The 17681-nt window shown below is 45.5% G+C and overlaps 1 protein-coding gene across 1 annotated transcript in view; it reads right to left on the reverse strand.

The window, feature by feature from the left end:
* LAMA4 (laminin subunit alpha 4) overlaps window positions 1-17681 on the reverse strand; it is a 583946-nt gene that overhangs the window by 322138 nt on the left and 244127 nt on the right. The window contains exon 9 of the mRNA XM_086926829.1: window positions 3493-3644. Coding sequence (XP_086782955.1) covers window positions 3493-3644 — 152 coding nt within the window. The remainder of the gene's footprint in view (window positions 1-3492; window positions 3645-17681) is intronic.

Here is a 17681-nt window from a genome sequence, read left to right on the forward strand (position 1 = left end):
GAGAAATGCATCTCAATATTTACCTGCAAAGCAAGTTATGGCGGGGAATTTACCTTCTTTATACGTGAATGATAATATTAAATTTAATAAAACTAAGTTAGCATAATTGTAACTTCTGCTTTGTTGATAAATCTCACCAAATCATCAAATCACCAAATCACAAATTGCGAATGATGAAGAAGTCACATTTCAGGATTCCTTTTTCCTGATTGTTCTTTTCGTGCACTTTCTTTCTCTCCTTCTTCTTATTCATTCTCCATTCTCTTTAATATAATGTAGAGATCAGCTTTGGAGAGTTTTGAGGGATTAATTTAGTATCTGCAAAGTAATTGTGCCTGAGAGTAATCAAGCTCAATTTCCTTACCAGAATCCCTATTGGTTTGTGGATACATATGAATGTACGTTGTTACAACGCATGCTTTTACCACGCATGCTGTAACAACGCAAGTTTTAAAACGCATTCCATTACAACGCATTACACTGGGGGGTGCTGGATAGTAAATAGTTTAATTTACTATTCCAACACCAGTCCCCGTGGACACTAGGGAAGGTGTTGGATAGTAAATTCAAACTATTCCCTATCCTAGAGCGCCCCCCAGTGTAATGCGTTGTAATGGTTTTCGTTTTAAAATCTGCGTTGAAATAGCACTGCGTGCTAAAAGTTGCGTTATAAAGGTTGTTCCCCATACATATATATGCGCCCCAAAGTAGTATGGTTTGATGGTGTTGAGGCTCCACTCAGAACTAAGCGATCTCACTGGACAACATGATCAAAGCTGGCATCAGCTGCCGGTAAGAGGCAGGGCCCAAACATACTACCAGACAACTCAGTCCAACATCCATGCTTATCTTAATCGGAACTTATAGAGCGCGCGGTCACCCAGAGGTTTCATGGCGCTAGTCAGGCAGGAATCACACTGAGGGAAGTTTCCCAAGCGCTTGCTCGTATAGCCAAGTTTTAAGCAATTTTCTAAATGTCAGGAGGTCATTGCTCATCCGGATTGGTAGTGGTAAGGAATCCCAGAATACAGGAGCGAGATGAGAAAATCTGCATCCTCCTTGGCGTTTCACATTAAAGGTAGGGACAGACAGAAGCTGAAGATGGGCCAAGCGGAGGTAAAGAGAGGGTACATGTCTGACAATTCTACAGCTGATGAATTTTGGGCTTTTACCGTGCAAAGCCTTGAGGATGATACACCCAGTCTTGAAGGCGATGCGTTGGACCAGAGGGAGCCAATTAAGTTTATCTAGTAGTGGTCTGGCAGATGACCATCTAGGCTGTTTATGTATCAGTCTCACCACCTGATTTTGGACCAGTTGGAGACGCTTAAGTAGGCCCAAAGGAAGACCCAGGTAAATGGAGTTGGAAAAGTCTAAACGTGACAGAACCAGAGCAATTACAAACTGTATTAGAGCGGAATGAGTAAGCAGATGGGCGATTTTCCTAATCCTCCGTAACTGAAATAGACAGGAGGAGACCACTTGACCTTTAAGAGAGAGGTTGGCGTTGATAGTGACCCCAAGACTTTTTATTGACGCAGAAGGGGCGGGGGAAAGGCCCAGTTCTGCCGGCCAATAGTGGGGTCCCCAAACAAGAGCGCTCTTCCCGGGCAAGATTAATTCAGTCTTGCCCGGGTTGAGTTTCAGGTGATTCAGGTGCTGCACCCCCCCTAGTAGATCATTGTGCCCTGGTGACTGCCATGTTCACTACTCTCCCAGTTACTGAATCCTACATCAAACTTGTTGCAGCTCATGTTCTTTTTCCACAGCACATGCATGTTAAAAATAGAACATGCATGGAATAAGAATGGGTTCATATATAGCATGTACTCCAGCAGCCACAGCCCGTGGAGGGAGTTTCGGTGGGGCGGAGAGGCGGGGCGGGGGAGGGGCAGGGTGGGGGGTGCTAAAAACTGGAGTATGGATACCATTTAATTAATAAAACAAATTTCGTAGCGATGCAGGGCGCGCTACGAAATTTGTTTTATTAATTAAATTGTTTACTTACCTTCAATTATCCATACTCCAGTTTTTAGCACCCCCCACCATGCCCCTCCCCCGCCCGCCTCTCCGCCCCACCGAAACTCCCTCCACGGGCTGTGGCTGTACTCCAGCAATTTGCTGATGAAGCCAGGGGTCTTTGTAGCTATGCTGCATTGTTGTCCCTCTCTGTTTGAGACGTGTGAGGCGATTGAATAGGCCACTCGGGCAGTAGTTATTGCATAGGGGGTTTGCATCTCTTTGAGAGATGTTTTTAAGAGTATATAGACTGCTGGAAAGTAGGTCACAACCCTTAGTCTCCATGGTAGTATTGCACTAGGCTAGGGGAACCCAGGGATTGCAAACTGGTCAAATTACACTTTTCTTAATATCACCACACAGTGCTTGAAACGTTACAGTTACTCTTGTAGTTGTAATTGACAGTAGCAGGACTATTACTGTGCTCTTTGAGGAGTTACACGAGTATCGATAAGCATGCAGAGGCCTATCTTCAGGTGGTGGTGTTTGTGGTGTTACACCCCCTAATAAATGTATTCTTTAGTAGGTAGGTGGACACGTGCTTTCAGTCGGGTATGGTGAGGTTTCTTTGGATTTCATCTAGGATGTTCACATACATACCTGGACAGAACTCTCTATCTGTTTTGTAGGTCTTGAAGAATGTTGGTTATTTTACTAAATGTTGTGTTTCCTCCCACTTAGTACCCTAAACAATCCACACCCCTCTCCTTTTCCATTGCCCCTAAAGACCAAATCATATAATGTCATATAATGTATTTTTCTTCTTGATAACCAACTTTATTCAAAGTTTTGTAGGAAGACACGTAGCATTACAAAACATGGACATCCTGTATACAGCAATCTCATGAGACATGGCAGCATTCTGGCGTAGAGGTACTGTATCATATTGGCAAACCATAGTAGCGACACCACTTTCCCCGCACCCGCTCGTGTTTTTGAGGACAGCCCCCGGCCATGAAGATGGGTTTCACTTGGTGTGCACACCAGACCACCCCCAGCACTAAATTATGGGTGGTGCATGTGGCTTCCAGTTGTGGGCCACGTCTCTTTTGGCAACCAGGCAGACTACCCCAGAAAGATGCACTTATCGCTCGGACCACCACAATCCTCCACCAACCCCAACAATACATTACGGTGGGTCAGCTCTAGAGGCCTCCCCTGGACATTTGAGAGTATCCAATCCACTACCCTCCCAGAAGGGGCACAGTGCTGGGCATTCCCATGTCACGTGAAAGAAATCTTCTGCTGGAAGCGCACAATGCGAGACAGGTATAATATGATAACTGGCTATGCCATCGTGATTGTGGGAAAATCTGAAGGTTTCAACCCCCCTTGACCCTCCCTAGTTTACTGAGCAAGATACACCCCTGGCCTTAAGTAACAAAGATTATTAATTGGGAAGTAACTGCGTAAGATATTTCATTGTTCAGGTTACATCGGTATATGTAAATTGATCCAACATAAATATTATACCTGGAGATCCGAGATGGTGGAATTAATATAATCTAAGTGCTTATGAGCAGCAGCTCCTGTGGTGATGCTTAGCAGGGTTGCCCTCGTTTCATCAACAATTAGGGCTGCTCGTCCGATGTCATCAATCAAGTCCCAGATACATTTATCACAATCTAAGGAAGAAAAGATGTATAAATTATTTACAGGACGGTGCCTTCTGAACATCAAGTAGATACACCATGTATAAGTAAGTAAGACGCCACTTTAAATATGAAAGGGTTAATTCGATGCCAGACTGATGATATGTCATATTCCTGGTGGTACAGGAGTATAAATAGAACATTATTTGCCGCCATTTTTCAACAGAACCATAAAGGTATCTGAAAACACCGTAGGGATGCTTCAGGCATAACGTGCCACTGTAGTCAATTTTCCAAGAAAACAAGACAAGTTAACATCTCAGTTTATACATTTCCCAGATGCACATGGGAATGTTATCACCCAGGAGAGTTTTTACTTTCAGAAGTATGGAATGCACGAAGCATGGCTGGAATGAACAGTGAATGCAATTTATTTAACAATAAAATATGGCGCAATATATGCAGGGCATCAGTGTTTAATGAACAATTCTGCCCTGGGGCATAGTTTGTTGCCCAAAGGCAGAATGGACAGCCCACCAATGAGAAAGTCCTAATGCAATGGACCAATCGGAAGCAAAATAATCTGCACTGCTGAGTGTTCGTTGCATCTTTGTGATTCTAACACTTCATTAAAACAAAACGTAAAAATGCAGTGTTTGGCCACGAGATTTTCAAAACGGGTTTAATGAGGGGATATCACTCCTGCTCCCTTACCCCCCTTCCCAGCAAAACCCCTGCGGAGGCTAGGTCGACTATAGAGCTTCGAGCTAAAGAAACGCTTTTAGAGCCCAATCGCCATGGACGTCAATTCACCAAAATGCCAAAGGTAGCGGAAGTGACGCAATATCCCCCTTGACCTTCACTTTCACTCACACATACATATGTTTATACATACACACGCATCCACACACACACTCACTCATACACAGGCACTATGCCTAACAAGCACACACATATACAACCTCTCTCTTACGTAAACACACCCAAAGCTGCAAGCACGCACACAACATACATACATTTAAAGACATTTTTTTACTTACCTTAGCTGCCAGGGAAAGTCATATTCCAGCTATTTGTACTCCATTTTTTTAAATTAAACTAATAGCTAATAATCTAATCGTATTCACTATTAGTATAATAAACAAGCATTTGCAATGCAATAACAAGGTGAGTGTAGCCCCCACCGATGTCCATAAGGACGAGCTGACTTTGTTCCTGCCATTGATTTTGGCAATGCTTACGCTAGGGCTCGCAAAGGCAGTGCCAGGGGTCATAAGGGGCATGCCAGGGTTTGCAGCAGCGACCCCTGGTGACCCCTAATTGACGTCCATGTGCTGATAGGCAGCCATCACCCAACCATGCCCCTATGACTCTATCCTAATCTTGGGCTCCTGCAGAGTAGGGCAGGCTTGTTTTTGCCAGGGTTCATTTTGGTTTCCAGTCTGGCCTGGTGCAGAGGGTTAGATTCACCCATTTTGTTTGCTTGGTACAATATGAGGATTACATTACAAATGTCTCCAGAGCTTCTTTGACATCCCAGTCTAGCACTACAAATGATAAGTATGAAGCCAAAGCAAGTAATCAAAGGTATATTGACGTGGTGCAAACAATAGCTCTTCTCACCACACTTCTGCTGATTCTAAGCACTGCAGTTAAAAATTGTTACTATCACTCAAATTAGTGGTGCTCAGTTTACCAAAGTCAAACGATAGAGGCTAAGATGGCCCTGCAAGGGTTTGAACTCGTGACTTTCAGATCATAATGTCTACGGAAGATGTTCCATCTCCCATAGAACAAACAGAGATCTTCTTAGTTTCAGGAAGGACCTAAAAACATGGCTCTTTCCTAAATAAATATAGGGCGGAGTCTGCCTTATTCAAAAGAACGAAACTTTTAGCACAGCCTTGATGTTAGTGATGAACGTTGATCGGGCCAAGATACATGCCAGGTGGACATTGCACTTTACAAATGATTAATAATAATAATTTCAGTGGCAAGAATTGAGCCATCCTGCATTTCAAAAACAACAGTTGATGGACAGAATGCAGAACAATGTCATACATTCACCCCAGTACAGAGATCTGGGCCTAAATCCATCGTTTTTTTGCACTCCACACCACCCCAGTTCAGACATGGCCATATACAAATCAGCCTTGACCCTGGGCCTCATGGGAACAGTCCAGCCCGAACTGCCAAGCCATGTCTTTCCTGGACCGGAATCAAGCATCCTATGACTGGTTTCTGGCTATCAGCCGTCTTCAGACAGGATAGCTTGACTCCAGTGGTGTGGAGAGCATGGGACTCACGTCTGAGCATACCGATCCCACTCGGGGTGACAAATGCAAAAACAACAGTTGATGGACAGAATGCAGAACAATGTCATACATTCACCCCAGTACAGAGATCTGGGCCTAAATCCATCGTTTTTTTGCACTCCACACCACCCCAGTTCAGACATGGCCATATGCAAATCAGCCTTGACCCTGTGCCTCATGGGAACAGTCCAGCCCGAACTGCCAAGCCATGTCTTTCCTGGACCAGAATCAAGCATCCTAGGACCGGTTTCTGGCTATCAGCCGTCTTCAGCCAGGATAGCTTGACTCCAGTGGTGTGGAGAGCATGGGATTCACGTCTGAGCATACCCATCCCACTCGGGGTGACAAATGCAAAACAACAGTTGATCCCCAGTACTGAGATCTGGGCCTAATTCCATCGTTTTTTTGCACTCCACACCACCCCAGTTCCGACATGGCCATATGCAAATCAGCCTTGACCCTGTGCCTCATGGGACCAGTCCAGCCCGAACTGCCAAGCCATGTCTTTCCTGGACTGGAATCAAGCATCCTAGGACCGGTTTCTGGCTATCAGCCGTCTTCATCCAGGATAGCTTGACTCCAGTGGTGTGGAGAGCATGGGACTCACGTCTGAGCATACCCATCCCACTCGGGGTGACAAATGCAAAAGCACCAGTTGATGGACAGAATGCAGAACAATGTCATACATTCACCCCAGTACAGAGATCTGGGCCTAAATCCATCGTTTTTTTGCACTCAACACCGTTTTGTACCGCTTTGTCGCCATAGGTTGGTAGGGTATGCTCAGACGTGAGTCCCTTGCTCAGTTTACCACTGGATTTAAGCAAGCCTGGCTGAAGACGGCTGTAATGCCAGAAACCGGTCCTAAGAAGCTTGAATACGGTCCAGGGAAGGGATGGCTTGGCAGTTCGGGCTGGACTGTTCCCATGAGGCACAGGGTCAGACTGATTTGCATATCGCCATGTCTGAACTAGGGTGGCAGAGTGGGCTAAAGAACGGTGATGGATTAAACCCAGATCTGTTGACTGGGTGTGAGTGTTTGATTGGTTCAGATGCTCCGTCCATCACCATCCACTTTTGTACTATCCTGCATTTCAGCCAGGAGAGCCTAATAAGTGTGTACTAAGTAATGTCCTGTTAATGCATGGTGATGCTTATGTTTTTCAGAAGAACACTCCATTCAACATTTCATTTGAAACTAGTAAATATGGTCGAAACCAGAGACCAAGCTAAATCAGGAAGTTTTAGCAGATAGTTTAAAGCTTGAAGGAGCACTCCTGATCCCATGGCTGAGGTTTATTAGAAATTTTATGTTTGACCTCGGCCATTTGGAATATTACAATAACCCGAGCCCAATGCAATTGATCAGCAGAAAGGCACTAAAAAACAGGGCCTACTTTACTTGGACTCAATTAGATTGGCTAGCGAGAGCTCAAAACCCACTGTGCAATATAACCAACTAATTTTAACTTCTTTTAACATTCAGTCCTATTTATAGATTGTACCTGGTGGCTACGACAGATTTTTATTAACCCGTTTTAGATGTAACATCTTCCACAGGCTAGTGAGCTTCCCCGGAATGAACGATTGGTCGCTAACTCTAGCATTGTGCCCATGCGACAACTGTTCGGATCAATCGACATTCCATGTTCTGTTATTTTGTACGTTTTAAAGCAACCGGAGGAAACTTTGGATTGTCCTGATTTTAAAGGAGCTGGGCCTGAGACAATGTCGTCCTGCATTAATGGTGCTGCAGCTCCTGGACGATGTACATAGAGCCTGGCGAATTGGCATGTTTTTAAAAAAAAGTCCTTAGCCACAGGAAATGCATCACTTTGTAACCTTGGAGACTATCTGTATATTGATTTTATTAATATAATCATGTTTAACTCTCACTATTTTATCATTTTAATGCACAAATTGTTTATATGTACTTGTATGATTGTCTCAAAAAGCAATCGAATAAAGTCTCTTTGATTCAACTGGTAAATAACTGATTAAATCATTTTTCAGATTGTCTGAATGAAAGCAGTTCTTCGAGTTTTAAGAAATAGCCTTCCAAAAGTTGCTGCTGAAAAGAAGTTATACGCAGGGGTTAACCAGAAAACGAAGCCATTTAATTAATCTCTTGTAGTAACTTAAAACCCAGGTGGAAAGACTTCACTCTAGTTAAGCACTACTTTTGCCCTCACTCTGCCGCGTCGTCACGGAGGCCCTGGCTGGGTTGGGACTTCGTTCACACTATATAATTTTAAAGAATTTGAGTGGTGCACTTCAGAGTTTATGTAGATGAATGCACTTGAATCTTGTCAGGCTTGGGGCTCTTTGAGGCAGAGTCAAATGTGGAGGTGCAGGGTAGTGAGTGGTGTCCCCCACAACATGCTGTTTGTTGCCTGGTGTCCCCCCAACATGCTTTAGCCTGGCGTCCCCCCTTCCCCTGAAATGGTTTGGCCCGGACCTCCCAAACACCTCTGAGAGCCCAGCATAGCAAAAGAAAATAATTTATGCACAGTAGTGAGACCAATAAGAAAGACAAATACCTCTGAACACAACTTTTAGAAAGCACACCAGTGAATATAACACGCCAAGATGCAATGAAAATCTTTATTGGATTTTTGTGATTGTTTTTTATCACACGACATAAACAAAGAAAAAAAACAGGAATGGCATATAAAACACCTGGTTCTTTTCGTGCATTAGAAACAATCCATTGTGTCAATAAAGGGAAATAGCTGGTAAAATGTGTAGCTGGCCACATGTTTGATTGTCTTACTGCATATTGATTTGTATTGTTGTTAGCTTTAAAGCTCATACTGGGACAACGCGGAATGACGATCAATCATACAACATCGATTGTTTACGCAGTGTGACTCGGTTTCTGATTTTGGGTGAACAAAACAACAAATGTTGACATGATTTCTGAAATAGGAAAAGATTTTCCCAAGCGAATAGAAAAAAAAAACAAAGGTATTCTCCTATGCTGTTTTAAAGTGTGTTCTCCTTCTAATGGCTGCCTTAATGATTTTAGTTGATGGGGTATGAGATCTAAACTTGTACATATTAATTAATGTGGTTATTAAGTCATTTTTATAGAGCGCTGCGCACCACTTCGGAATACTGTGATTGGGCCAAAAGAAGTAAAACAAATGATAGGCACGCCAGATATCTTCCGTTTTCATTCTTTTTAATGCAAAAATAGCAACCTGTCCTGCTGATTTACACTATTAATTCCAGTCAATGATTTGTGTTGCACCGTAAAAAAAAACTATGATGGTGTACTTAACACTTACAGAGATGCATTGTCTGGTCTGCATATCTTTTAAGCACATGTATAAATTTCCGCTGTAATTCCATAAGGTTAGGTTATTCATGAAGTTAGGATTTTATTATGGAAATTGGAATAAATCTTAAGGCAGCTGTAGTTTACGAACACATCTGTGCTGTCCATTCAACCAGTGTGGAAGAGCACAACTAAATGGAGAGGGATGTGACTTAGCAGATTAATAAGTTCCACTAAATAATGACCTCTTTGTCAAAAAACTCAAATAACCACCGCCTTCTATTCAGACCAACCACCTCTCACTTCCTTTCCTGCTTCATAATACTAGCTATGTCCAATGGCGGTCAGCACGGATCTGGGGTGGCGGGTCTGAGGGGCGAGGCCTCGGGTAAGGAGGTATAATTGTAAAAAAAAAGAAAAACTCACTTACCTCCTCGCCGCTCTGTCCCGCGTTGTCTCTCCTCCGCCGAACAGAAAGCAGTCAGGCTCCCCTGAGCCAATCACAACGCTGCAAAGCAGCATTGTGATTATTTCCACTAAGCCAATCACAACGCTGCAATGCAAAGCCTATTTCCTACCATTGGCTTTGTGGTTTGTTACCCATATTTTTGTCTGCTTTCTAATTGCTGGCTTTATTTGCTTTAAGCTGTCCAACTTCAGGTCATATCCCTCTTATAGAGACAGTGCTTTAAATGGGTCGGTATTTTCTGGTACTGAGTACCAGCACTTTTTTATTTTGAGAGGTGGAGTACCTGCAATTCTCAAGAGTGATGTAATATGTTTAATTAGAGAGTAGCAGCACTTCTCAGAAACAAGTAGGTACTCTTGTTCAGAGTACCTCCACTTCTGTTTTACCATTTTAAGCACTGCGTAGAGCATAGCCTATTTACAGTTTTCTTCCTCCAGTGTTCGCTTTCTGTAAACAGGCCTCTAAATCTTGTTCTCAACTTGTCACATTTGCTGTGCATTCAAAGACTGAGATCAAATGTCAGACTTTGTCTTCCAGGGAGCTTGGTGTTTACCTTTCTTTCTTCGACTTCAAAGTGAGAAGGTTTATGTGACAATCTTGCTTTAAAGAGAAAAGCTTTTTTCTAGCACACAACAAAATGTAAATATCTGTAAATGAACTGGGCATTTATTTCAGAGTATTTCAGAATTAGGAGAGCACAAATGAACCATATTTATGTTCTATCATGCACAAGAACATTTCTGCTTTTGCAAGCAAGAGTTTTTACGCTTACTATGATTATTTAAATGACTGGACCAATATAATTGAATTTGCCGGGGGAACCGTTCATTATTCTCATAGACCACTCCATACCCCATCTAACAAGCCTGACTGCTCCTCTCCCCAGGGTTGTAAAATATTCTCCAGTGTATACATAGTGTACCACTGTGCAGTGGCATAACAAAATTAGATGGACCCCCCTGCAAAGTACTTGGAGGGGACCTCCACCCTCCGAACCCAGTCAGGAGCTCTTAGCCACCGACTGTGCATAGTGCCGGAGGGGCTCCCCTGGTGCTCACCCCCCACCGCACCTTGGACTTATGTTACGCCACTGCCTCTGTGGGAGCTTGTTTGTACTTGCATATCTTTGACTAAGGCAACATGTGCAAAGAAAGACCATCCTTAATTTGATTGAGAATAGCCCATTCAGGAAAACACAGACAGTAACACAGGACTGACATTTCCTGAGGTGTAAAATATGTCATAGTAACCTTTTCTGAATATCTCGTTGCTCTGCATGTGCTGTAGCTCAGCCGCAAACCATTAACCTTCAGTTTACACAACGATCCCTGTAGTAGATGCATCAGCCCATTAAGTTACCTTATATACTGATCAGAGCTTGGGCTTCTTGGAGATTTTCAGTAGGATTCTCCAAACATTAACATCTGACATTGTTAGGACACTCTGAGGAACTTTTGTTGGTCAAATATCGGAACAGGTCAGGAGAGACATCGTGGAAATGGAGATGAGCACAATCTGGTGCATTAGTTTGTTGACTATGGAATTGTAGCACTTGAAGCATATTTACAGCCAGGCTCTTGTAACCCTCCCTGATGATCACTGGAAAATTGTGTGTCTCAAAACAGTTTTGATTTACAAAGTTTCTCTTGTATACTGCTTCCGTAATAAGCAATTGGTGTGAACTAATAAATCAATGTTGGCCAGAGTGAAATGTTCATTACGCAGGGGTAATCTCATGTAATTTTGTGTTACCGTTGTGATATGAATTTATCGAAATTAGGTGATCACGTCACATCATACAATTAGCAAAAATTTAGCGCATGGGAACAACGCAAATGACCATAATGCCAGCAGCTGCTATTTGCGGTGCTGCGGTCCTCATGTCCAAAATGGACATGAGGATGCATTAACTCCAAAATATAGTGCCAAATACAGGTTTTGTATTTTACATACTTTTGTTTACATTTTGTGAAATATTTACGCAGATGTTGCACAAAAGTCCTATTGTGCACAACATCGAGCAATAGCAAATCAATGGTATTTCTAGCTAATGTGATGTGAGTAATGTGAAGAAGATATGTGCCTTGTCTTCTCTGAGTCTTTAGAAATAGAAAAACTGGAGAAAAGTGATATAAGGACTCCACTTGACTTGTTATCTCCCTTATCTTATCCTCTTTCTCCATCCTTAATCGACCCGGCAGAAATGGTGGCTTGGCAGATGTTGGTTTCACCTACCTCTAACAAGCTTTATATACCCATGGTAGACAACAGGGCTATGCATGCTTCCCTTGAATCGCCCGTAAGTTAACCCACCATGTTGGCATACTTCATGTAGAAATGAACCTGCAGCAAACTGTTTTCCAACAAGCTTTGTGTGGCGTGATTATTTATTGCAGTGTGTACTAAGTACCTTACTATGCTTCGAGGAAGGGGTGGTGATATTGGCACTATGTTGGGTTGCCGAGGATGGTTTCCTCTACCTCCAACAAGCTATATATACCTGTGGCAGACAACAGAGTTCTGCATGCCCAGTGGCAGGCCAGTGAGGCTACTTGTGCCGATCATGGTTACTGCTCTGGCTCTCGACATAGAGGTAAATCAGGAATAGTCGGTGTTGATGGCGTGTGGGCGTGCCAGGCATTTCTTAATACATTGGAAGGGTGAAATCAAGAGGTGTTTAGAGTGAGATGGTGGAGAGTTGCAAGATTCTCGATTTTTATTTAGGTGTTTCAAGGAAAGAAGAGAGGCAGGGGTGGAGGGAGATGAGGGTGACAGAGTGCAGGTATCTTAATATGTATTCCATGCAGCGGCGGCTCCTCTTTTATGGCGGAGGGGCGTCGCCTCACTGCTACACAGCAGTGGCAACTTTAGAAACATAAAATGATAATAACTTATTTATTATCATTTTATGGTTCGTGTCCATCTGCGTTGTGGGCGGGCGGGTGGGCGGTGCTGATCTGCTCTGGAAGCAGGGGAGGAGTGGTTTGCCCACTACTAAGTGCACAATGGTTGTTTGGTTGGGCCGCCCAAATAAGTCATGCACACTTCCCTGTTCTTCATGCAGGTTGCAATACTGCCTGTATGGAGAACATGCCCACCCCTCCATCCCTTGGCTGAGCGCTGTGTCATGATGCTCAGACCAATAACAACGCTGTATTGCAGCATTGTAATTGGCTTAGTTAAGGGAGCTAGGCTGCCTGTTTCCTGTACTTGTTGGAGGCAGAAGAGCAGGAACAGAGAAGGAGCAGGACCCAGCCTCAAGGTAAGTTTAAGTTTTTTTTTAATCCCCCGTGACACACCCCCTGCGGCACTCCTCGGGCCCCAACGTCCGCACGAGCCATGCCAGTCCACCCTGATTCCATGTGGTAAAAGGAGGGAAGGAGATGAGCAACTGGGAACCACATCGAAAAATCAAGGGGAATATGTACAAGGAAATGGTGAAGAGTGACGCTGCAGCAAATTTTGCAGTGCTGCATCATTTCCAAAACATGTCTACAAGAATACGGCACACCCCAGTGTTTTACCTAGCTTTGGCGCTAGAAATAGCTGCTTAGCACCAACACAGACACCCTCGCGCCAGATTGCAAGGGTGTCTGCATTGCAGGGATGATTGTTTATGTGCAGGAAGGCGTCCCATCCTGCACATACACAATATATAATGATTTTTTTTACTATTTCTGTGTGTGCTGCAGAATGCGCCAATGCTTTTGCATGGCGTTAGTTTTGGGCGCTACCTCAGATTAACTGATCCTTGTAAATCTGGGGCAGCATAAAAAGCACGTATTTATTTATTTTTTACATTTAGAGGGCGCGACAGCTACCCAAAAAGGGTTTCCCGGCGCCATAGCAGATCAGGTGCAGATCGAAGCGAAAGTGGCATATCAATTACTGGTCAAATAGCCAGGTTTTGAGAGCTCTACGAAAGCAGGTGTAAACAGATTCATGACGAATAGTCAGGGGAAGAGTTTTCCAAAGGTCGGGCCGAGATAAAAAAAGGATCTACCACCCATCCTGGTGAGTTTGAACCTAGGTACCTTGAAATTGCCGAGAGTGGCCAAACTCAGGTGACGAGTGGGAACGTAAGGACAGACAAGCGATTGTAAATATTGAGGGGCCGAACCGTGTTTAATGTTAAACGTGTAGCTCAGGGCTTTGAACTTGATACGGTTCTCCACCCTGAGCCAATGTAAGTCACGGAGAGACCCAGATATGGAAGAGGTTCTAGGAACTCTGCATAGAAGTCTTGCAGCAGAATTCTGGACAAGCTGCAGCCTGCGGATCACAGCCTTGTTTGAACCCAAATACAGAACATTCCCATAGTCCCGCTGTGAGGTGATGAGGGCATGAACAACAGTGTTTTGTGTAGTAGTTGGCAACATCCAGATGATCTTCTGAAGCTATTTTAGAATGGAAAAACATGCTGCTGAAACCCAAGTTGCTTGCTGATGCATTGTCAAGGCGTTGTCAATAATTATGCCCAAATTTCGGACGTGGCAAACGGGTTGTGGAAGGGCACCCATTTCAGCTGGCCAATGTTGTGGACCCCAGAGATCTTTCCTCCTACCCAGGATCAGGACCTCGGTTTTATCACCATTCAACTTTCACACAGATACCTGCGTGAAAGGGTACTGTTGGACTTGGCCCTTCTGGCAGGTTCACCCCTGAACTTTTTGCTTTTTACATGTGACCTAGGGATGGTGATTCTTGGTTTCTGCGCACTTTCACTGTGTCCCAGTGGAAAGTGCGTGCGCACTCTGAGTGTGTGTGGTGAGATAAGCCTGCCCTCCCATAGGAATGCATGGGCAATGTATGTATCCCTGGTAGTTCCTGATGCGTGGGGTGTGCAGTCTCGAGTCTGGTATGTGCGGACTCGTGTGATTGAATGCTGCGCAATGTTGTGTGCAGCATGTTTGTGTCTAATATGGAAGTGCCACTTCTAGAAGTGTGCCTGTCTGTGCAGTGAATGTGCTGGCTTTTGATTGGCTGGAGCTGGCTGGTGTGCCAGGCTCCATGAATCATGATGGGTCTGCCCCGGTGGTGAGTGTTGAGATTAGCATGTGTGATGTGCGGGAGTGGTGCACCTGGGACCTGAATAGGGCTGGGCTTTCCCCCACACAATGCTGGCTCCGCCCCCTGTTGTGCGTCTAATGTCCCTAGCCTGGCCCGTGAAAGGAAAGGGTGGTTGAGCACATCACAGTGCTCCAAAACCAGCTGCGACTGGTTTTTCGTCCACCCTGCACCCTGAGACAAAGGGATTCACTGTATAAAAAGAGGCTGTGACCTCTTGTAAAATGTTCTTGTTTCCTGACTTGAATCTACCAGGGGCGTGTTGCTGCTGGGGCCCAGGGGAAGGATTGCCTCCCTGGGCCCTGCATAACCCCTGGATTGCTGGAGGACTTCTTTTGGACCCTTCTGCCTGGCCTGAGGATGGCTGGGAGACTTTCTCCTTTTACTTGAGACCTTTTTTCTGCTTATTGCTGGGACCTTTGCTTTGGAGGTCCTTCCTTGGGGGCTTGGTAGGGGCTGTGCCCCCCCCCCCCCAGCGCCTCGTGGTGCTTTATTGATAATGGTGGGCAGAGCGCTGTCGTTTTCCCTAGGAGGGAAGCGCTCCTGCCCTTTGTCTGCCCCGAGTGCGCAGGTGCCCACCCTACGTCTTAATTTTCATTATATTTTAATTTAAGGGTGCCACCCCTTTTCATATGCCTTAACGGGTGCCCACCCCGTTTCTACCTTTGTTATATATATCAAGGGTGTCTACCCCTCATTATTGCCCCCGAAAATGATGCCGGTGCCGCCGCCGCGTCGAAACAGGAAGCCAGGCCCACGCCCACCTGACTGTGGCGGGGCCTGGCGTGCATCACTTCTGCTTTCCCCTGCCTGGGGGAAGCCATTGCCGCCTTGCCGGTCTCCCGGGCCAAGAGGGAGACCGGAGATGCTGCCCACCGCCCTGCAAGGAGCTGGTGCTGCGTGGGGAGGCCGGGAGCCCACCCCGCCTCCCTGAGTTGCTGCAAGACGTCCTGGAGCCTTGGGGCTCCACTTTAGAAGTCCCGGTCCCGAGATGGGGGACCGGGTGAAGCGGGCCGGGCGCCTTGTGAAGGCGGGGCTCTCATGTGGTGAGAGAGCCCCGCAAAGCGCTACTGCCGCAGGAGAAGCAGAACCGCCCGGAGGAGCCCCCGCCAGGAAATCCAGCCCGGTGAGTGAGAGAGGGCTGGCAGAGGGCCGCTCCCGTAGCTGTTTAAGGGGCCAAAGAGGCCCGGGTCTTTCCCCCGTGTGATCCAGAGTTAGGGCGGCCCCGGATGGCAGCGGGCCACCCCACCGTTGTACCGAGCCATGCGTGGCTCCAGCCAAGGCGAGTATGTTTGAGAGGACCCCAGTGGGGGGTCCTGAGTGCCAGGGGGGCCCGTGTTACTGCCCCGGAGGGCCCCAGTGATTTCCAGAGCTGAGATGGCTCTTAGGGGGCACATTTGTTTTAAGAGCACAGAGGGCTCCCAAAAATGCACATATTTTGATTCAGAGACTAGAGGGCTCAAAAAGTGCACCAGTCATTTCTAGAGCCAGATGGCTCCAACCCATGCATACACTGATGGTCCCAGAGCCTAGAGGGCTCCAGCAGTTGGCGCAGTTTTGTTTCAAAGGGCCAGTGAGGGCCCTGTCGCAGTTTTGCTGATTCCCAGCTGCCCAGAAATTAGTGGGCCGCTGCACCGTTTAGGTTTTGCTTTCTAGGGACTTGTTCTTTGGACTCAGGAGTGAGTCGCACTCCTTCATCCCTACCTTGGCCTTCCCCAGCTGCACAGCACTTAGTGCCAGCTGCAGCGTTTAGGCCCTGTTCTGTCCCTGTCCTCAGCTGCCCAGCAAGTAGTGGGCATCTGCTACGTTTAAGTTTTTGGCACAGAGGCGCAGCCTGGACTTTGTTGTGAGTTATGTGCTTCTTAGGGTGCTAGGAAATGTACTGTATGTTGTATGTTTTGTGCACCCTGTGTTCTGGTACCTCTGAATGTGTTTTTATGCATCATGTACAAAGTTGCTTTTCTACACCGCTGAATGTATGTTTATGCATCATGTGTTTTTCCCAACACCTCTGAATGTTGGGATACATCATGTGTAATGTTCTTATGCCTATACCCTTAAATGTATAGTGATACTTAGGTGGTTGTTCTTCCTAGTACAGGTGTTGTTAGTGAGGTCCTGGTTCCCTGCGTAATATTCTCCTAAGGTGATTAGGGTTGCGTAGGTGGTACTTATCTCTTACCAGTGGTTACTGGTTGTGTGCTACATGATTATTTGGTGCTACAATTGTTCTAGTTCTAAAAGTGCTTATTCCTGACAGTGGTCCATGTGGCCCTGTCCCATGTACATAATCCCCTGTGAATTCTGCCCGTGCCTCTGGCACATTGTAAAGTGTGTGTTTACTATCTAATGTGTTTTGTAATACAAAGGATATTTTTTTACATATACCTTGTGTGGAGTTCCTTTTGTGGGGGGCCTGGGATGTTGTTGCTGGGGGTGCGTGCGCAAATGCTTTACACATCGCCTCTGAGATAAGCCTGACTGCTCTTGCCAAGCTACCAAGAGGGTGAGCAGGGGTCATCTTGGTGGGTGACTTCCTTGCCCTGACTTAGAATGGTGGTTTCTGCCTGACTTTGGCGCAAGCCTTAGCCAACCAGAAATACCCATTTCTAACAGGTACCATATTTACAAAGCGGTTTTAAGCCACAAAAAGTGACATACCACAACTTCATAAATATGGAGAGGATATTGTGCCAGCGGAACGTCAATAGAAGTGACGTTCCGGTGACGCAATCCCCTTGTAAATATGCCCCCAAATGTTTTGTATATTTAGTATGAGTTTCCCCTGACTCCTAGACCACCTCCCACCCATATCACATTAGATCAGCATGGAGAGGTAAGAAATCATGGTGCAGTATGCACATCATGAACGTGTATACCGTTGTTTATGAGTTACTTGGACATGAACAGAGAGGCATCCTTACAATGATTATCACTGA

Source organism: Lissotriton vulgaris, chromosome 6 (assembly GCF_964263255.1).
Source record: "Lissotriton vulgaris chromosome 6, aLisVul1.2, whole genome shotgun sequence".
In the NCBI taxonomy this organism is placed as follows: Eukaryota; Metazoa; Chordata; class Amphibia; order Caudata; family Salamandridae; genus Lissotriton; species Lissotriton vulgaris.